The following is a 19,403-nucleotide window of genomic DNA, read 5'->3' as shown; positions in this document are numbered from 1 at the left end:
TGGTCTACAGAAGAAGAAGTAGTAAAATCTCAAATGGTTAAATGGGCAATTAATGTGAATAGAGAAATACAAATGGATACTTGGGAGTACCTTTGGAAGAATTCGACGAAGATCTCAGCTTGTCAGAATATTAAGGAGAACTGTTTTAAGATGATGTATAGGTGGTATATGACTCCGAAAAAGCTGGCTAGGATGAGCAAAAAGATGTCGGATAGATGTTGGAAATGTAAAAACCATGAGGGTTCTTTCTTTCATATGTGGTGGACTTGTGATAAAATGAAAGAATTTTGGGGATGATACAACAAGAAATCTCCAAAATTCTGGGCTACGACTTCAAGAAAACTGCAGAGACTTTTTTGCTTGGATTACAATTAGAAAAATTTCCAAAGGAAGACAGGACTGCAATTTGGTACTTGCTCTCAGCTGCTAGGACATTGTATGCGCAGCTGTGGAAACAAGAAAAAATAGCAGAGAAATGGGACTGGATTGTGAAAGTTTTATCGTGGAGTGAGATGGACAAATGAACTAAAACCTTAAGAAACTATGATTTAGATATATTTAAAAAGGAGTGGAAGAAATTTAAAGGATATATAGAGAAAGAGTGGAACGTAAAAAGACATTGGACAATTTTTTAGCATGAATGAGAAGAAAAAAAAAGTAGTGAACTTTGATTGGTTAGGGGTGCCTTTATAATTGAACTTAAATATTTAACTTCGGGGAAGTCTAGTAATGGAGGGAGGGGGGTTGAAATAGCATATGGGTTAACGATAGAAAAGAGATAATTAAATGTTGTAACCATATGTTATTAATAAATTTGTAAAACACAATAAATAAATAAATGCTTTCATCAAAACAGAGAATCCAGAACTGTTCAGTGAAGACGATGTCTCAGACGTCCATCGTGCGTTTGTACTCTAAACACCGGCTGCGGCACACGGACATTTTATTTTGTCAACAGCGTCCAAGGTGACTGATGGATACTCCTGCCTTGTGGTGTTCCCGTCTGAAAGTTCCGTGTAGACTGACACAGAATCCCAGAGTGGGAAGGGGACATAGAGGCCGTCTAGTCCAACCGCCTGTTCGATGCAGGATCAGCCTAGAGCAGGGGCGTCAAACTCATTTGTTATGAGGGCCGGATCTGACATAAATCTGACATGAGTGTCATAAAATGTAATGCCAGGTAGTGGAGATATCTAACTTTATAAAGGACTCAGACAAACACAATTAAAGATTGGTTTAAAATAAAACCCTTAAAATAAAGCATGCTTAAAACATTAGCGCTCGCTGGTCTTAAAGGTGCTTTCTTTTTATTTCTTGGTATTTCTCCCATGGGATCGAGGGAACTGGGCAATGGAAGCTCCGGCTCTTTCCTTCCTTTCCCAGAGGGCCAGAAGGGGGGAGGAGCCTTAGCCAATAGAAGGAAGAGACTTGACTCAGTTCTGCTGTGCGATTGAGAGAGCCTGGCAAAGCAATGCCTCCTTCCCTCCCTCCCTCCTCAACGGAGGAGCCTCAGCCAACAGCGAAAATAGAGGTTTTGCTCTGTAGCTCCTGTGCAACTGAGCAAGCCTGGCAAAGCAAGCTGTGATGCAGAAGGAAGCAAGAGAGAGGGAGAAGGAAGCAGATGACAGCCAGTTGCTTGCGGGTCTGATAAGAGCCCTCCAGGGGCCTGATTTGGCCCCCAGGCCACACGTTTGACACCCCTGGCCTAGAGCTTCTGTGACACAGGTTCACCCAGCTGCTGCTTGAAGACTGCCAGTAAGGGCGAGCTCACCACCTCCTGAGCCAGCCTATTCAGTTGCTGAACTACTCTTACTGTAAAAAATATTATTCCTAATATCCAGCCGGTACCTTTCAACCCATTAGTGTGACAACAGGAATAGATCCCTGCCCCCCTATAAGTGACAACCTTTTCAATACTACAAGACCCAGGGCTGGGATTCTAGCAGGAGCTCCTTTGCATATTAGGCCGCACTCCCCTGATGCAGCCAATCCTCCAAGAGGTCTTTTTCGTAAGCTCTTGCAGGATTGGCTGCATCAGGGGTGTGTGGCCTAATATGCAACGGAGCTTCTGCTAGAATTCCACCCCTGTCAAGATAGCAATCCTGTCCCCCTCCCCCCAGACCTGAGAGAGCACTGAGAGAATTGTGACAGACCCAAGGACACCCAGCTGGTTGCATATGGGGGAGGAGTGGGAATCAGACCCGGTTCTGCAGATCGGAGGCCGCGCTCTTAACCACTACACAAAACTGGCTCTCTAGACACCAAAGAGATCCACCAGACCTCAATTCTGGCCTAGGGTTGCCAATCCCCAGGTGGGGGCAGGGGATCCCCCAGTTTGGAGGCTCTCCTCCGCTTCAGGGTCATCAGAAAGCGGGGGGAAGGGAGGGAAATGTCTGCTGGGCACTCCATTATTCCCTATGGAAACCAATTCCCATAGGGTATAATGGAGAATTGATCCGTGAGTATCTGGGGCTCTGGGGGGGGGGCTGTTTTTTGAGGTAGAGGCACCAAATTTTCAGCATAGCATCCAGTGCCTCTCCCCAAAATACCCTCCAAGTTTCAGAAGGATTGGACCAGGGGGTCCAATTCTATGAGCCCCAAAAGAAGGTACCCCTCTCCTTCATTATTTCCTATGGAAGGAAGGCATTTAAAAAGGTGTGCTGCCCCTTTAAATGTGATGCCAGGACTCCCTTTGGAGTTCAATTATGCTTGTCACACCCTTGCTCCTGGCTCCACCCCCAGTCTCCTGGCTCCACCCCCAAAGTCCCCGGATATTTCGTGAATTGGACTTGGCAACCCTATTCTGCCCTCTCACCTCCTTCCCGCTCTGAAAAGACGATTAAAGCCCTGATGTTTTAGAGGGTCTCCTAATCTTACTGGAATCCAGATGTTTTTCAATCGCCGCGTGTCGGGATTGCTTCCTCTGCTGTGCTGCGCTACTGCTGTCGGCCAGAAGGTGGCACTGCAGCGCTCAGCTCAGCAAGGATCAGGTGACTACAGAGGGCCAATCAGGTTCCACCCAGCCTTATAAATCCACTGCGGACCCTCAGTCTCGACAACTCGCTTTCTGAGCACAGGTTGAGATCCTGGCTCTTCCCCAGGTCGCGCATTGGAGCACCCTCGGGCCTCAGGTGCGAAACGGCCTCCCGATGGGCATGTGGGCTTTGATTTGGCGTGCACGATTTGCGCTAGCAGACAATGGCACACCTTTGGGAGCCCCGGAAGGACCCTGGAGAAGAGCCACCATCCACCGGCATGCGCAAGGAACGGTACCTTTGGGAAGGATGGTGGCTCAGTGGTAGAGCATCTGCTTGGGAAGCAGGCGGTCCCAGGTTCAATCTCCAGCATCTCCAAGTTAAAAGGGTCCACGCAAGAAGGTGTGAAAAACCTCAGCTGGAGAGCCATGAATGGGGCTGTGGCTCAGTGGTAGAGCATCTGCTGGGTAAGCAGAAGGTCCCAGGTTCAATCCCCGGCATCTCCAGCTAAAAAGGATCCAGGCAAATAGGTGTGAAAAACCTCAGCTTGAGACCCTGGAGAGCCGCTGCCAGTCTGAGAAGGCAATATTGACTTTGATGGACCAAAGGTCTGATTCAGTATAAGGCAGCTCCATATGTTCATATGTACCTGCTCCTCTGCTCCACCAGAGCGATTTTCTTTGCCTTGAGGATCGTGCTCCGTTCTATCATCTCGCAGGTCAGCTAGAGAGAAAGAGAGAGGAAGAAAGGCTCTCCACCAATTCTGCACCCCTGGTTACCTGGCAAAGAGAACTTACCTGGTACAACTGGAAATTGAACAAATTCTGACAAAATGCAACAATCTCAAAACAAAACTTCAGCCATTTTTCATCGGTTATTGTAGATTTCCCGGGCTGTGTGGCCGTGGTCTTGGCATTGTGAGACCTGACATTTTGCCAGCAACTTTGGCATCCTCAGAGGTGTAACCCAGAAAACTGGAGTTCTCTCTGGGTCAAATTGAGAAGAAGATGGCAGGCAGGTAATTTATATCTGCTCAGGCAGGTGGGGTAGGGCTGAGTCATTCTCTTGTGGGAGTTTCCAGGGCTGTGACATGCTAATGCTCACAGTACAACTGTCACATTCTCAGGACTCAGGCAGGAAGGAGTCCAAAGCTAGTCCAAGGTCAAAGTCCAGGAAGTCAAGCAGCAGCCAAGTCACCAATGCAGAAACACAAACCAAAATCAGAAGTCAATGTCCAAAAGCCAAAAGGTCAGGGTGCCAAGGAAATCAAGCAGGTCAGGATCAGGAAACAGGAAGCAGCGTGGATGCAAACCAGAGAATAGACTTGTTGCTTCCACAAGGTTACCAGGTCCTGGGTGGGAGCTATATGGGAGTCTCAATCAGCCTGTTCCCTGGGTGGCAGTGACTCCGCTAGAACTCAGGGCTGAGAGATCTGAAGCATCGGCGTGCCTCATGTCTTCGTTCTGAAAGTCCTTTCCGGAGCCTGCTTTGAACTCTTGAGATGGGAGGAGGAGAGCTCGGAGGAGATTGATCGTCAACAGCTGACCCTGGTGCCTGGAGAGTGATTGATGGGCCAGCTGCTGTTTGTTCAGCTGAGGAACTGGCTGGCACCTCTTCCAGGTCTGTTAACCCTTCCAGCTCCTCCTTGTCAGGGCTCATGACAACAACAGCACTACAGATAAGATTAGAATTTAAAGAACCAATCCATATATAAAAGAACCTCCTGAGGGAAGCTCCTCCATTAGCATATCACAGCCCAGGAAGTTCCCACAAGATAATGACTCACCCCTACCCCACCTGCCTGAGTGGAGAGTGGCAGTTTACCTACCTGCCATCTTCTTCTCAATTTGACCCAGAGAGAACTCCAGTTTTCTGGGTTACACCTCTGAGGACGCCAGTCTCAGTTGCTGGCGAAACATCAGGCCTCACAATGCCAAGACCACGGCCACACAGCCTGGAAAATCTACAACAACCAATGGACTCTGGTAATGAAAGCCCTCGACAACATATTAACTAATTTTTCTTTTTGATAAAACAATTCCCTGAAATTCAGCAGAGTATCCAATCGAATGAAAAGGAACCTTGGGAGGGATGGTGGCTCAGTGGTAGAGCATCTGCTTGAGAAGCAGAAGGTCCCAGGTTCAATCCCCGGCATCTCCAAAAAAGGGTCCAGGCAAATAGGTGTGAAAAACCTCAGCTTGAGACCCTGGAGAGCTGCTGCCAGTCTGAGAAGACAATACTGACTTTGATGGACCAAGGGTCTGATTCAGTAGAAGGCAGCTTCATATGTTCATATGAATCCATTCGTTGCAGAGAAACAATGCACCTCTCCCAGTCCCAGAGTCTTTTGTCTGCTCTGCAGTTCCCAAAACGTCCCTGATGGACATCCCATCCCCACCCCACTCCCATGGAGACCAAAGAGCTCTTCTTGCTTACTTCCTCGTTGATCTGTTGCAGCTCCACGATGCGCTCCTCATAGCTCCTCTTCAGGTACTCCAACATTTGGGCTGAGTCCAGGACTTCATACCCTGCAGGCAACAGGACCAATCTACTAGGAAATGAGAAAAACGAGGTAGAAATCAGAAAGCTTCTCAGCTGGGAGAGCCACACTGACTTCCAGTTTGGGACTCATGTGGACCAACTACAGACTGGAGCTTCATTCACGTTCCTGTATTGATTCTGGATTACGTCTGAATTTTGCATAATTGCACCCTTAAGAACATAAGAAGAGCACTGCTAGATCAGACCAGAGGTCCATCTAGTCCAGCATTCAGTCTCGTGCAGTGGACAAACAGTTCCTCCAAGGTGACTGATGGATACTCCATCAGGGCAGAGAGGCTGGGGCCATCATAAGAACCTCAGAAGAGCCCTGCTGGGTCAGACCAGGGAGGGTCCATCTAGTCCAGCCTCCTGTCTCACACAGTGGCCAGCCAGTTCCTCTGGAGGGCCAACAACAGGGCAGAGAGGCCGAGGCCTTCCCCTGAGAAGAACATCAGAAGAGCCCTGCTGGGTCAGACCAGGGAGGGTCCATTTGGTCCAGCTTCCTTTATCACACAGTGGCCAATCAGTTCCTCTGGAGGGCCAACAGCAGGGCAGAGAGGCTGAGGTCTTCCCCTGAGAAGAGCATCAGAAGAGCCCTGCTGGATCAGACCAGTGTGGGTCCATCTAGTCCAGCTTCCTGTCTCACACACTGGTCAACAAGTTCCTCTGGAGGGCCAACAACAGGTCAGAGAGGCTGAGGTCTTCCCTTGAGAAGAACATCAGAAGAGCCCTGCTGGGTCAGACCAGGGAGGGTCCATCTAGACCAGCTTCCTTTATCACACAGTGGCCAATCAGTTCCTCTGGAGGGCCAACAACAGGGCAGAGAGGCTGAGGCCTTCCCCTGAGAAGAGCATCAGAAGAGCCCTGCTGGATCAGACCAGTGAGGGTCCCTCTAGTCCAGCCTCCTGTCTCACACACTGGTCAACAAGTTCCTCTGGAGGGCCCACAACAGGGCAGAGAGGCTGAGGCTTCCCCCTGAGAAGAACATCAGAAGAGCCCTGCTGGGTCAGACCAGGGAGGGTCCATCTAGACCAGCTTCCTTTATCACACAGTGGCCAATCAGTTCCTCTGGAGGGCCAACAACAGGGCAGAGAGGCTGAGGCCTTCCCCTGAGAAGAGCATCAGAAGAGCCCTGCTGGATCAGACCAGTGAGGGTCCCTCTAGTCCAGCCTCCTGTCTCACACACTGGTCAACAAGTTCCTCTGGAGGGCCAGCAACAGAGCCAAGAGGCTGAAGCCTTTCCCTGATATTGCCTCCTGGTTCTGGAATTCAGAGGCCCCTTGCCTGATGCAACCCAAATCCCATTGCCCTTTGGCCCTATTGGTGCCTCCCCTCCCAAACATCATATAAGCCAAATGTGACCCGAGACATAGGAATACGGAGCAGGAAGGGACTCTCCAACCAACGCTCCCTCTGAGCTGTGGAGTCTTGTGAGCAAAAATTCTACTTTGTAAGCTACTGGCCTTAAAGTTGTGAGCTCCTGCATCAGTTAGTTTGCTCTGGGGCTCTTTTTCCTAAGACAAAAATGTGTGAGCCAGAGGCTAAAATACTGTGAGCTAGCCAAGTCCAATTCAAGAAATATCTGGGGACTTTTGGACGTGGAGCCAGGAGACATTGAGGGTGGAGGCATCTACATTTCCCGCCCCCCCCAGTAAGCTGGGGACTCCTTTTACTGACCTCGGAAGGATGGAAAGCTGAGTCAACCTGGAGCCAGCTACCTGAATCCAGCTTCCACCAGGATCGAACTCTGGTCGTGAGCAGAGCTTAGGATTGCAGGAATGCAGCTTTAACACTCTGTGCCACGGGGCTCCCACTATTCAACAAAATTCTCACAGGGGGGTTGAACAATGGAGCCCAAAAGCAAGTTTTTGGGGGGATGAGAGGGGGGGAGAGAAAGAAAGAGCGCAACAAAATTTAGAGGCTTCAGAGCTCCGCTACAGCCCAAAACCTGGCCACGGGGAATCAAACCGTGAAGAAAGCCATGAAATGCAAGAGCATGGGTTCGCAAGGGGCACAGTGAAATCCTTTGGTAGTCACAGAATCAATTTTCACCACGATGAACGCGACGGCAACTTTCTACAACTGCAGCACAATGAATGCATTTGATATTTTTTTTCCCGGGCTGGGCTGGGCTGGGCAGGCCGATTCCAGTTTGCTGTTTCCTACGTTGGGTGGTTTCATCCAATTTTGCCATCTCTGAGATGGGAAATCCCGAGTGGGGGGAGGCATGAAGCCGGGGCGGGGGGGACATTTGGGGATAAGAGTGAGTTCAGCGGGTAATGCCAGTAAAGAATCCACCCCCTAGAGCTACCATGTTCTCCGGGGGGAATTGTTTTCTGTAGTCTAAAGGTCAGCTGCAATCCCAGGAGATCTTCACCCAAAGGGTGATTAACATGTGGAACTCACTGCCACAGGAGGTGGTGGCGGCCACAAGCATAGACAGCTTCAAGAGGGGGTTAGATAAAAATATGGAGCAGAGGTCCATCAGTGGCTATTAGACACAGTGTGTATGTGTGTGTGTGTGTATGTATATATATATAAAAATTTCTGGCCACTGTGTGATACAGAGTGTTGGACTGGAGGGGCCACTGGCCTGATCCAACAAGGCTTCTCTTACGTTCTTATGTGACACAGAGTGTTGGACTGGAGGGGCCATTGGCCTGATCCAACATGGCTTCTCTTACGTTCTTATGTGACACAGAGTGTTGGACTGGAGGGGCCATTGGCCTGATCCAACATGGCTTCTCTTATGTTCTTATGTGACACAGAGTGTTGGACTGGAGGGGCCATTGGCCTGATCCAACATGGCTTCTCTTATGTTCTTATGTGACACAGAGTGTTGGACTGGAGGGGCCATTGGCCTGATCCAACATGGCTTCTCTTATGTTCTTATGTGACACAGAGTGTTGGACTGGAGGGGCCACTGGCCTGATCCAACATGGCTTCTCTTATGTTCTTATGTGACACAGAGTGTTGGACTGGAGGGGCCACTGGCCTGATCCAACATGGCTTCTCTTATGTTCTTATGTGACACAGAGTGTTGGACTGGAGGGGCCACTGGCCTGATCCAACATGGCTTCGCTTATGTTCTTATGTGACACAGAGTGTTGGACTGGAGGGGCCACTGGCCTGATCCAACAGGGCTTCTCTGATATTCTTATGTGACACAAGAGTGTTGGACTGGAGGGGCCATTGGCCTGATCCAACATGGCTTCTCTTATGTTCTTATGTGACACAGAGTGTTGGGCTGGATGGGCCATTGGCCTGATCCAACATGGCTTCTCTTATGTTCTTATGTGACACAGAGTGTTGGGCTGGATGGGCCGTTGGCCTGATCCAACATGGTTTCTCTTATGTTCTTATGTGACACAGAGTGTTGGACTGGAGGGGCCACTGGCCTGATCCAACATGGCTTCTCTTATGTTCTTATGTAACTCAGAGTGTTGGACTGGGTGGGCCATTGGCCTGATCCAACAGGGCTTCTCTTATGTTCTTATGTGACACAGAGTGTTGGGCTGGATGGGCCATTGGCCTGATCCAACATGGCTTCTCTTATGTGACTCAGAGTGTTGGACTGGTTGGGCCATTGGCCTGATCCAACATGGCTTCTCTTATGTTCTTATGTGACACAGAGTGTTGGACTGGAGGGGCCATTGGCCTGATCCAACATGGCTTCTCTTATGTTCTTATATCATCAGGCCGAACCTGGTGAATATGAACCAGAAACAAAGTTCAAATATAAGTTCAAATATAAGTTCAAATATAAGTTCAAATATAAGTTCAAATATAAATAAACAAACCAATTGTGGATAAATAACGAACGGAATTTAAACCAACAATAAATCTCCATTTCTAGAGCCAGTCTGGTATAGTGGTTGAGTGTGCGGACTCTTATCTGGGAGAACCGAATTTGATTCCCCACTCCTCCACTTGCAGCTGCTGGAATGGGCAAACACTCTGTGTCACATAAGAACATAAGAGAAGCCATGTTGGATCAAGCCAATGGCCCATCCAGTCCAACACTCCGTGTCACACAGTGACCAGAAAAAAAAAAACACCCAAGAGCCATCAGGAGGTCCACAAGTGGGGCTAGAAGTCCTTCCACTGTGCCCCCCAAAAAGCACCAAAAATACAGAGCATCACTGCCCCAGACAGAGAGTTCCAACACTACGCTGTGACTAAGAGCCACTGATGGACCCCTTCTCCATATGCTTATCCAGTCCCCCCTTGAAGATGGCTATGCTTGTAGCCGCCACCACCTCCTGTGGCAGTGAATTCCACATGTTAATCATCCTTTGGGTGAAGAAGTATCTCCTTTTATCCATTCTAACCCGACTGCTCAGCAATTTCATTGAATGCCCACGAGTTCTTTTAAATCAGAGATAGCCAAACTGTGGCTCGGGACCCACACGTGGCTCTTTTACAAATATTGTGCGGCTCTTGACGTTCCCGTCACCCCATTGGCTGGCTTGGAGAAGGCAATTCTCTCTTTAAATCACCTCTATAAACCAAGCCAACTGGTGCCTTGGAGGATGCATTTGAAGTTGCTTTCTTCCCACCTCTCCCTCCCTGCTCTCCATTTATCTCCCTCCCTCCCTCCCTTCCATTTTGCGGCTCTCAAACATCTGACATTCACGTCTTGCGGCTCTCGAACGTCTGATGTTTCTTCCACGCGGCTCTTACGTTAAGGAAGTTTGGCCAGCCCTGGTTTAAATCCTCTCTGTCATTTATCTGCGGTCAGTTTGTTTCTCGCTCTGTGGATCTCTCGGGCTTCGGACGTGGAGAATGGCAGCCCAATCTGTAAGAGCGTCCGGGAACACTCTGCCCCCCCCCCCAGAAGGACAGGCATTGGCTGAGACAGCTGACTCAGCAGCAACGGGAGTGACTGTTTTCTGGAGCGCGCCCTCCCGCCCCCACTTCTGCCGGCGTTTACGGAAGAAAGCCCCCATTGTGAGACGTGGGGCACTGTCTCTGCTATTCAGAGGACTGTGGTACTGTAGGGTGCCAAGGCCCGTTGCCCGGGTGCTGGTTTCCAGAGCACAGGCGCTGCACACTCAAAAATGGCAAGGGAAAGGGGGCCCACCATAGGTGGTACCGCACAAAGCCAGTCAGGGGCGGGGGGCAGGGTTCCGAAGGGTGCTACCTGGCTGGAATTGCCATCTGGAGAGCCAATGGTTCCTCTTGCAGCTTGCGGGCACTCAGCGAGTAGGATTTTTCCAGTAGTCTGTTATCTGCAAGAAGCAGGGGAATGGGCTGAGAAAAAGGAAAATCAAGCCACAGAAGTAGCTGTTCAGCCTCCCCTCTGTCGGCTTGGTTGGGTATGTGGGTCTCTCCATGGGGAAGGCAGAAATGAGGGGGCGCTCAAAATAAAAATTCTCATCTTCAAATTACTATTATGAATAGAATCAGAATCCTAGAGTTGGAAGGGACCTCCAGGGTCATCTAGTCCAACCCCCTGCACAATGCAAGAAACTCACAAACCCCTCCCCCTAAATTCACTGGATCTTCATTGCTGTCAGATGGCCATCTAGCCTCTGTTGAAAAACCTCCAAGGAAGGAGAGCCCACCATCTCCAGAGGAATCATAGAGTTGGAAGGGACCTCCAGGGTCATCTAGTCCAACCCCCTGCACAATGCAGGAAACTCACAAACACCTCCCCCTAAATTCACAGGATCCTCATTGCTGTCAGATGGCCATCTAGCCTCTGTTTAAAAACCTGCAAGGAAGGAGAGCCCATCACCTCCTGAGGAAGCCTGTTCCACTGAGGAACTGCTCTATCAGAATCATAGAGTCATAGAGTTGGAAGGGACCTCCAGGGTCATTTAGTCCAACCCCCTGCACAAGGCAGGAAACTCACAAACACCTCCCCCTACATTCAAAGGATCTTCATCGCTGTCAGATGGCCATCTAGCCTCTGTTCAAAAACCTCCAAGGAAGGAGAGCCCACCACCTCCCGTGGAAGCCTGTTCCACTGAGGAACCGCTCTAACAGTCAGGAAGTTCTTTCTAATGTTGAGCCGGAAACTCTTTTGATTTAATTTCAACCTGTTGGTTCTGGTCTTACCTTCCAGGGCCACAGAAAACAATTCCACCACCTCCTCTATAGGACAGCCCTTCAAGGACTTGAAGATGGTGATCCTATCACCTCTCAGCTGCCTCCTCTCCAGGCTAAACATCCCCAGCTCCTTCAACCTTTCCTCATAGGACTTGGTCTCCAGATAATAATAGTAATAATAATAACACTATGATTATATTTGCATAGCACAATTTATTTCATATACATTACCTTACAGGTACTTCTGCAAGGTGTCTGTCTATTATTAGTCACCTTGAACCACAAGAAAAATGGCGTGAAAGAGCCAGTCTGGTGTAATCGTTGAGTGTGCGGACTCTTATCTGGGAGAACCGGGTTTGATTCCCTGCTCCTCCACTTGCAGCTGCTGGAATGGCCTTGGGTCAGCCAGAGCTCCGGCAGCGGTTGTCCTCGAAAGGGCAGCTGCTGTGAGAGCCCTCTCAGCCGCACCCACCTCACAGGGTGTCTGTTGGCGGGGAGGAAGATAAAGGAGATCGTAAGCAGCTCTGAGACTCTGATTCAGAGCGGGGTATAAATCTGCAGTCTTCTTCCGCAGTCTTCTTAAAAATATATATATAAATGAGGGAGGGAAGCTGAAAGAAGCCTCACAGTGAGGATAAACCCAGGAGGCTGCGGGATAAAATGAGGCATAACTGGACTGAATCCCAGTAGCAGAGTAGTTCCAGAAAATCTGCAGCACCTCCAGCTAAAATAGTCTTTTGTGGCGGGCTGGAAATCCTCATTGGAGATCTGGAGAGGGGCTGTGCGACCAAAGAACACATCGATGGTGCCTTTCCTTGGTCAGGAAAAAGGGATTTGTGCCTTTGACATGCTACCAAGTACTACTCTGCTACTGGGATTCAGTCCTGTTACACCTCATTTTATCCCGCAACCTCCTAGGTTTATCCTCACTACAACCCTTTGAGGTAGGCTAGGGGCCAAGCCACAGAATAAAGGTCCTCGGCTCTGTAAGGCTCCTTCCTGGTAAATAAAGGGAGGGGTGTGAAGACCATTTCCAATGATAGCACTATATATCTTGACAGGGCTTTTTTTTTTGTAGAAAAAGCCCAGCAGGAACTCATTGGCGTATTAGGCCACACCCCCTGACACCACCATTGTTTCAGGCAGGGTGTTTTGTGAAAGATACCCAGCAGGAACTCATTTGAATATTAGGCCACACCCCCTAACACCACCATTGTTTCAGGCAGGATGTTTTTAAAAAAAAAATGCCAGAAAGAACTCATTTGAGTATTAGGCCACAACCCCTGACACCAGCATTGTTTCAGGCAGGGTGCTCTGTAAAAAATTGTCCAGCAGGAACTCATTTGAATATTAGGCCACACCCCCTGACACCACCATTGTTTCAGGCAGGGTGTTTTGTAAAAAAATGCCCAGCAGGAACTCATTTGAATATTAGGCCACACCCCCTGCTGCCAAGGTGGTCGTTCCTGCTCAGGAAAAGGCCTGGATCTTGTGACAATTTTGATAGGTGGACAGACACAGATATAAAGCAAAACCAGTCTCCAATTCAGCAGGAGCTCCCAAGCGCAGCTCCTGAACCTTTCTGAGGATTCCCCTCCCCTCCTCCCATTTGTCCACTGAATAGGAGGTGCAGCTGCATAACAATCCCTGGATTAGGAGAGGGGGCAGCCAGTCAGCCCCCAGGAGCTTTGCCACGCCCCCAGCAACCCTCATTAACCCCCGGAGAAGCCCGCACCACCTTTTCTTCACTTCTTGTGTGATTTTGGGTGGAGAGCCCCAGGCGAGCGAGGCCTGCTTGGGCCGGCTGGATCTCTAGCCAGCCCAAGCAGGCCTCGCTCACCCAGGGCTCTCCTTTCTTGCATCAGGTTGCTTTTGGCTGGGGGGGAGGGCAGCATATGCTAATGAGTAATGCTAATGAGCTCCGCCACCTATTTTTCTACAAAACGGCCTCTGAGCAAAACAATTAAATCGTTCCTCTCAAGAAGAGGAAACAGGGAGTTTAGGGGATTCAGGAGAAGAAAGGACTGCATTTCACTGTCGAAAAGCGCAGAGAGCAGGGTTGCCAAGTCCAATTCAAGAAATATCTGGGGACTTTGGGGATGGAGCCAGGAGACTTTGGGGGTAGAGCCAGGAGACATTGGGGGTGGAGCCAGGAGCAAGGATGTGACAAGCATCATTGAACTCCGAAGCATAATTGAACTTGAAAGGGACTGCACACCTTTTAAATGTCTTCCCTCCATTGGAAATAATGAAGGATAGGGGCACCTTCTTTTGGGTCTCACAGAATTGGACCCCCTGGTCCAACCTTTTTGAAACTTGGAAGGTATTCTGGGAAGAGGCACCAGATGCTATGCTGAAAATCTGGTGCCTCTACCTCCAAAAACAGCCTCCACAGGGCCTCAGATACCACCAGAACAATTCTCCATTATACCCCATGGGAATCGGTCTCCCTAGGGAATAACGGAGCGTCCAGCAAACATCCCACCCCTCTGCAGCTTTCTGATGACCCTGAAGCAGGTGGAGAGCCTCCAAACCGGGGGATGCCCTGCCCCCACCTGGGGATTGGCAACCCTAACGGAGAGAAAGGGACATTCCAGCGGCATCAGCTACGCTTCGGGGGCGAGGTTATTTACTCAGCCTCACTGTAAGAGGAAGGGCAGATTTCAAAAGCAAGGCTAGAATCCAGGGAATTTCCTGCAAAGCGAGCCTCTGACAGGTACGTAATCAAACAAAGGCTCTTTCAAAAGACAGGCCAAGTTCCAGGAAAGGAACATTTCTTTTTCTTTTTCTTTTTTTTTAATTCATCAGATTTTTTATTAACAGATTTTCAGCTTATAATAAAGAATGTGATCTGTCACCTGAAATGATGCAGCCTTAGCGAGGATATAATAAACAATTTTTTTAAAAAAGCAAGAAGAAGAAAGCGTAATCCATAACATAGAGACCCAAGGAGCAGTCATACAATTATACTGAAGAGCATCCAGTAAGAATACATTCTATGGACTGATTCTACTGTAGGAATGTACAAACAACTGTCCCCATATTCCATTAAGAAATCCAGTTAATCAAACTCAACTAACTAGAGCTCACAGTTTTTTGTATTCAGACCAGAGTAAAATACATTCTATTGACTGATTCTACTGTAGGAATGTACACTGTCCTAATATTCTATTAAGAAATCCAGTTAATCAAACTCAACTAACTAGAGCTCACAGTTTTTTGTATTCAGACCAGAGTAAAATACATTCTATTGACTGATTCTTCTGTAGGAATGTACACTGTCCTAATATTCTATTAAGAAATCCAGTTAATCAAACTCAACTAATTAGAGCTCAGTTTTTTGTATTCAGACCAGAGTAAAATACAATCTATGGACTGATTCTGCTGTAGGAATGTACAAACAACTGTCCCAATATTCTATTAAGAAATCCGGTTAATCAAACTCAACTAATTAGAGCTCACAGTTTTTGTATTCAGACCGGAGGAGAGGAAGTGAGCCCAGAACATATTAGAAATAGAGTATATCATGATAAAAACGGGTTTTGGGGAGAATATTAGGTTTGGGGAGATATTCCACTATTTGGAACCAGAAGACGGTAAATTTTTCTTGAGTACGTTCTGTCAGAGCATCAGCACTATAAATTGAGATTTTACTTAGCAGGAAATAATCCCGCAGTCGGGTTCTCCAAGCATGTATCGATGACAGAGCCTTATCTTTCCACTGTGTGGCAACCTCCAACTGTGCTACTGAACATATGAACATATGAAGCTGCCTTATACTGAATCAGACCTTTTGGTCCATCAAAGTCAGTATTGTCTTCTCAGACTGGCAGCGGCTCTCCAGGGTCTCAAGCTGAGGTTTTTCACACCTATTTACCTGGACCCTTTTTTGGAGATGCCGGGGATTGAACCTGGGACCTTCTGCTTCCCAAGCAGATGCTCTACCACTGAGCCACAGCCCCATTCATGGCTCTCCAGCTGAGGTTTTTCACACATATTTGCCTGCACCCTTTTTTGGAGATGCCGGGGATTGAACCTGGGGCCTTCTGCTTCCCAAGCAGATGCTCTACCACTGAGCCACCGTCCCTCCCTTACTGCCAGCAAGAGGGCGATCCTGTCTACAGAGATTTTGCTTGACGGTGTATCGGGCCACCAGCCTAACAGAACAGTCTCTGGATGAAAGGGGGGAGATTCTCCAGTGGTTTCTGGCCAGCCCCTTTTAGGTTCTTAGGTTCCTACGTTCGAACCCTTGGGCTGGATCTCACGTCTCGAATCCCAGTTCTCCTACAGCGCAAAGGCAACTCCTACCGATGCACCGGAGTCCATTGCTGCTGGCAAAACTGCCTGTTTGAAAGTTAATATTTATACCTCCTGCATTACGTAATAGGCTTCCCAATCCCCAGCTCCCAGAGGGGGATCCCCCGCTTTTACAGGCTTCCCCCCTCCCCCAGCCAGCTGGCCGGCGGGGGGGGGGGGGGGAGAGCCCCGCCCCCAGAGCCATCATGCACCTCCATGAACGATTCCCATAGGGAATGATGGGGAATTGATCCGTGGGTATCGGGGGCTCTGGGGGGGGCTGGTTTTTTAGATAGAGGCACCAAATTTTCAGTAAAGCATCTAGTGCCTCTCCCCAAAATACCTCCCAAGTTTCAAAAAGATAGGACCAGGGGGTCCCATTCTATGAGCCCCAAAAGAAGGTGCCCCTATCCTTCATTATTTCCTATGGAAGGAAGGCATTGAAAAGGTGTGCCGTTCCTTGAAATGTGATGGCCAGAACTCCCTTGGAGTTCAATTGTGCTTGTCACAACCTTGCTCCTGGCTCCGCCCCCAGTGTCTCCTGGCTGCACCCCCAAAGTCTCCAGGCTCCACCCCCAAAGTCCCCAGATATTTCTTGAATTGGACTTGGCAACCCTATTACGTAAGCAGGGGATTTCTCAGGATTAAGTACTCCGCAGGGCGGGGAGCGGGGGGGGGACCTTGCAGCAAATTTTGAACTCCCTGTTAATCCCTTTGGAGAGAGATTTCTGCGAGATTCCAGCACTAGTCCCAGCAGACTAGACAGTGGGGTTTGGGCAAGTAGAAGAAGAGGCTTTTATATCCGCGTAGGTCCTGGCCTTTCATCGCTGACCTCCTCTCAAGGCACCCACCTTTGTTCTTTTCCATGCCCGTGGCAGGAAGACCACATGAACATCACCTGGTGGATTGGACCAATAATCATGTAGTCTGGCCTCTTGTCTCACACAGTGGCCATTGCAATGTTCCCTCTAAGCTGTGGAGTCTTGTGAGCAAAAACTCTACTTCATGAGCTACTAGCATTACATTGCGAGCTGCATGCATTCGTTGGCTCTGGGGCAATCCTTCTTGAGCGAAGACAAAAACGTGTGAGCCAGAGGCTAAAAGCTGTGAGCTAGCTCACACTAACTCAGCTTAGAGTGAACACCGGAACTCCTAACATTAAAAACCACCACACCGGTGGGATTAATCATCCGGGTCCTTTCGGAGCTGATTTAAGAGCAGCAGTCTGGAGAGAAGCTTCAAGGGAAGATTGCAATGTGAAATTGCTGAACTCGGATTCATTCACAAGTTCAGAACAACGAAACCGGTCGCCCCCAGGGCTGAATAAGGACACAGGAGTCTTCTCTCCTACAGATGCTGATTTCCTGCCTCTAAGAATTCCTCCCCTGCTCTAACCAAGCTGACTACGTTTTGCGTTGTCTCTCTGCATCCCGACTCCTTTCTTTGCAACATCCCCTCCCACCTTCAGAGTGGGATATAGAAGGCCTCAGGGATCTCCATTCCGATCTGACGAAGGGAGCTTTGACTCTTGGAAGCTTATACTCCCCCAAAACTCGTTAATCTCAGAGGTGCTCCCGGACTCGAATTTAGCTCTCTTACGGCAGACCAATGTGGCTACCATCTGAAACCAGAGTTCCCAGTGACTCTTTGCACACAGACCCGCTCTTTCCTGGGGGCAAGCACCAACAAAGGCTTCTGGCAGATGCTACCAGCCTCTCGGCATGCCAAACCGTCACATGCGCCCACACAAAGGCAGTCCTCGCGTGCAGAAAGCCTCCGTAACGTTCTGTTTGCTCCACAGATTTACCATTTACTTTTGCACTCCATGTTCATTCCCGCGCTTATTGTGTGAGAGTGATCATTCAACCCGTGAGGTTGTTTTGTATTCCGTAACCTAAACGGCTGCCAGCAAAACCCTCCGGGCTCTGGATATTGAGGAAGTGAAAAGTCACAGCAGGATTACTCAGCAACACGTCCCAGATCCTCACAAAGTCACTGTCAGCATATCGAAACACATTTTAACCGCAAGACCATGTTTTCAGCTCTGCAAAGTGGCACACTGCCAGAGTCTCCGCAGGACTCAAACCACAATCGAAACCTTAGTCGAGGTCTCCCTGAAAAAAACTGTAAGCAAGAGCTCCCCCTGGTGTCTGGTGAGGGGTCTGGAGACCAAGTCCTATGAGGAAAGGTTGAAGAAGCTGGGCATGTTTAGCCTGGAGAGGAGGCGGCTGAGAGGTGATAGGATCACCATCTTGAAGTCCTTGAAGGGCTGTCCTAGAGAGGATGAGGGGTCTGGAGACCAAGTCCTATGAGGAAAGGCTGAAGGAGCTGGGGATGTTTAGCCTGGAGAGGAGGCAGCTGAGAGGTGATAGGATCACCATCTTGAAGTCCTTGAAGGGCTGTCCTAGAGAGGATGAGGGGTCTGGAGACCAAGTCCTATGAGGAAAGGCTGAAGGAGCTGGGGATGTTTAGCCTGGAGAGGAGGCGGCTGAGAGGTGATAGGATCACCATCTTCAAGTACTTGAAGGGCTGTCCTAGAGAGGATGGGGTGGAATTGTTTTGGTCTAAAGACCAAGTCCTATGAGGAAAGGCTGAAGGAGCTGGGTATGTTTAGCCTGGAGAGGAGGCAGCTGAGAGGTGATAGGATCACCATCTTCAAGTCCTTGAAGGGCTGTCATATAGAGGATGGTGTGGAATTGTTTTGGTCTAGAGGCCAAGTCCTATGAGGAAAGGCTGAAGGAGCTGGGTATGTTTAGCCTGGAGACGAGGCAGCTGAGAGGTGATAGGATCACCATCTTCAAGTCCTTGAAGGGCTGTCCAATAGAGGATGAGGAGTCTGGAGACCAAGTCCTATGAAGAAAGGCTGAAGGAGCTGGGGATGTTTAGCCTGGAGAGGAGGCGGCTGAGAGGTGATAGGATCACCATCTTCAAGTCCTTGAAGGGCTGTCATATAGAGAATGGGGTGGAATTGTTTTGGTCTAGAGACCAAGTCCTATGAGGAAAGGCTGAAGGAGCTGGGTATGTTTAGCCTGGAGAGGAGGCAGCTGAGAGGTGATAGGATCACCATCTTCAAGTCCTTGAAGGGCTGTCCTATAGAGGATGAGGGGTCTGGAGACCAAGTCCTATGAGGAAAGGCTGAAGGAGCTGGGTATGTTTAGCCTGGAGAGGAGGCAGCTGAGAGGTGATAGGATCACCATCTTCAAGTCCTTGAAGGGCTGTCATATAGAGGATGGGGTGGAATTGTTTTGGTCTAGAGACCAAGTCCTATGAGGAAATGCTGAAGGAGCTGGGTATGTTTAGCCTGGAGAGGAGGCAGCTGAGAGGTGACAGGATCACCATCTTCAAGTCCTTGAAGGGCTGTCCTATAGAGGATGAGGGGTCTGGAGACCAAGTCCTATGAGGAAAGGCTGAAGGAGCTGGGTATGTTTAGCCTGGAGAGGAGGCAGCTGAGAGGTGATAGGATCACCATCTTGAAGTCCTTGAAGGGCTGTCCTAGAGAGGATGAGGGGTCTGGAGACCAAGTCCTATGAGGAAAGG

At 49.2% G+C, this 19,403-nt stretch overlaps 1 protein-coding gene across 1 annotated transcript in view; it reads right to left on the bottom strand.

Annotated features, from left to right (window-relative positions):
- The window catches only part of LOC132568870 (protein Atg16l2-like), a 35,699-nt gene that overhangs the window by 10,274 nt on the left and 6,022 nt on the right, over positions 1–19,403 (bottom strand). Inside the window, exons 2-4 of the mRNA XM_060235056.1 lie at positions 10,660–10,747; positions 5,412–5,526; positions 3,625–3,698 (exon numbers count right to left, since the gene is read on the bottom strand). Coding sequence (XP_060091039.1) covers positions 3,625–3,698; positions 5,412–5,526; positions 10,660–10,747 — 277 coding nt within the window. The remainder of the gene's footprint in view (positions 1–3,624; positions 3,699–5,411; positions 5,527–10,659; positions 10,748–19,403) is intronic.

Source organism: Heteronotia binoei, chromosome 3 (genome assembly GCF_032191835.1).
Source record: "Heteronotia binoei isolate CCM8104 ecotype False Entrance Well chromosome 3, APGP_CSIRO_Hbin_v1, whole genome shotgun sequence".
Taxonomy (NCBI): Eukaryota; Metazoa; Chordata; class Lepidosauria; order Squamata; family Gekkonidae; genus Heteronotia; species Heteronotia binoei.
Note: the sequence above shows the minus strand (reverse complement) of the source record. Positions and strands in the feature narration are given on the sequence as shown.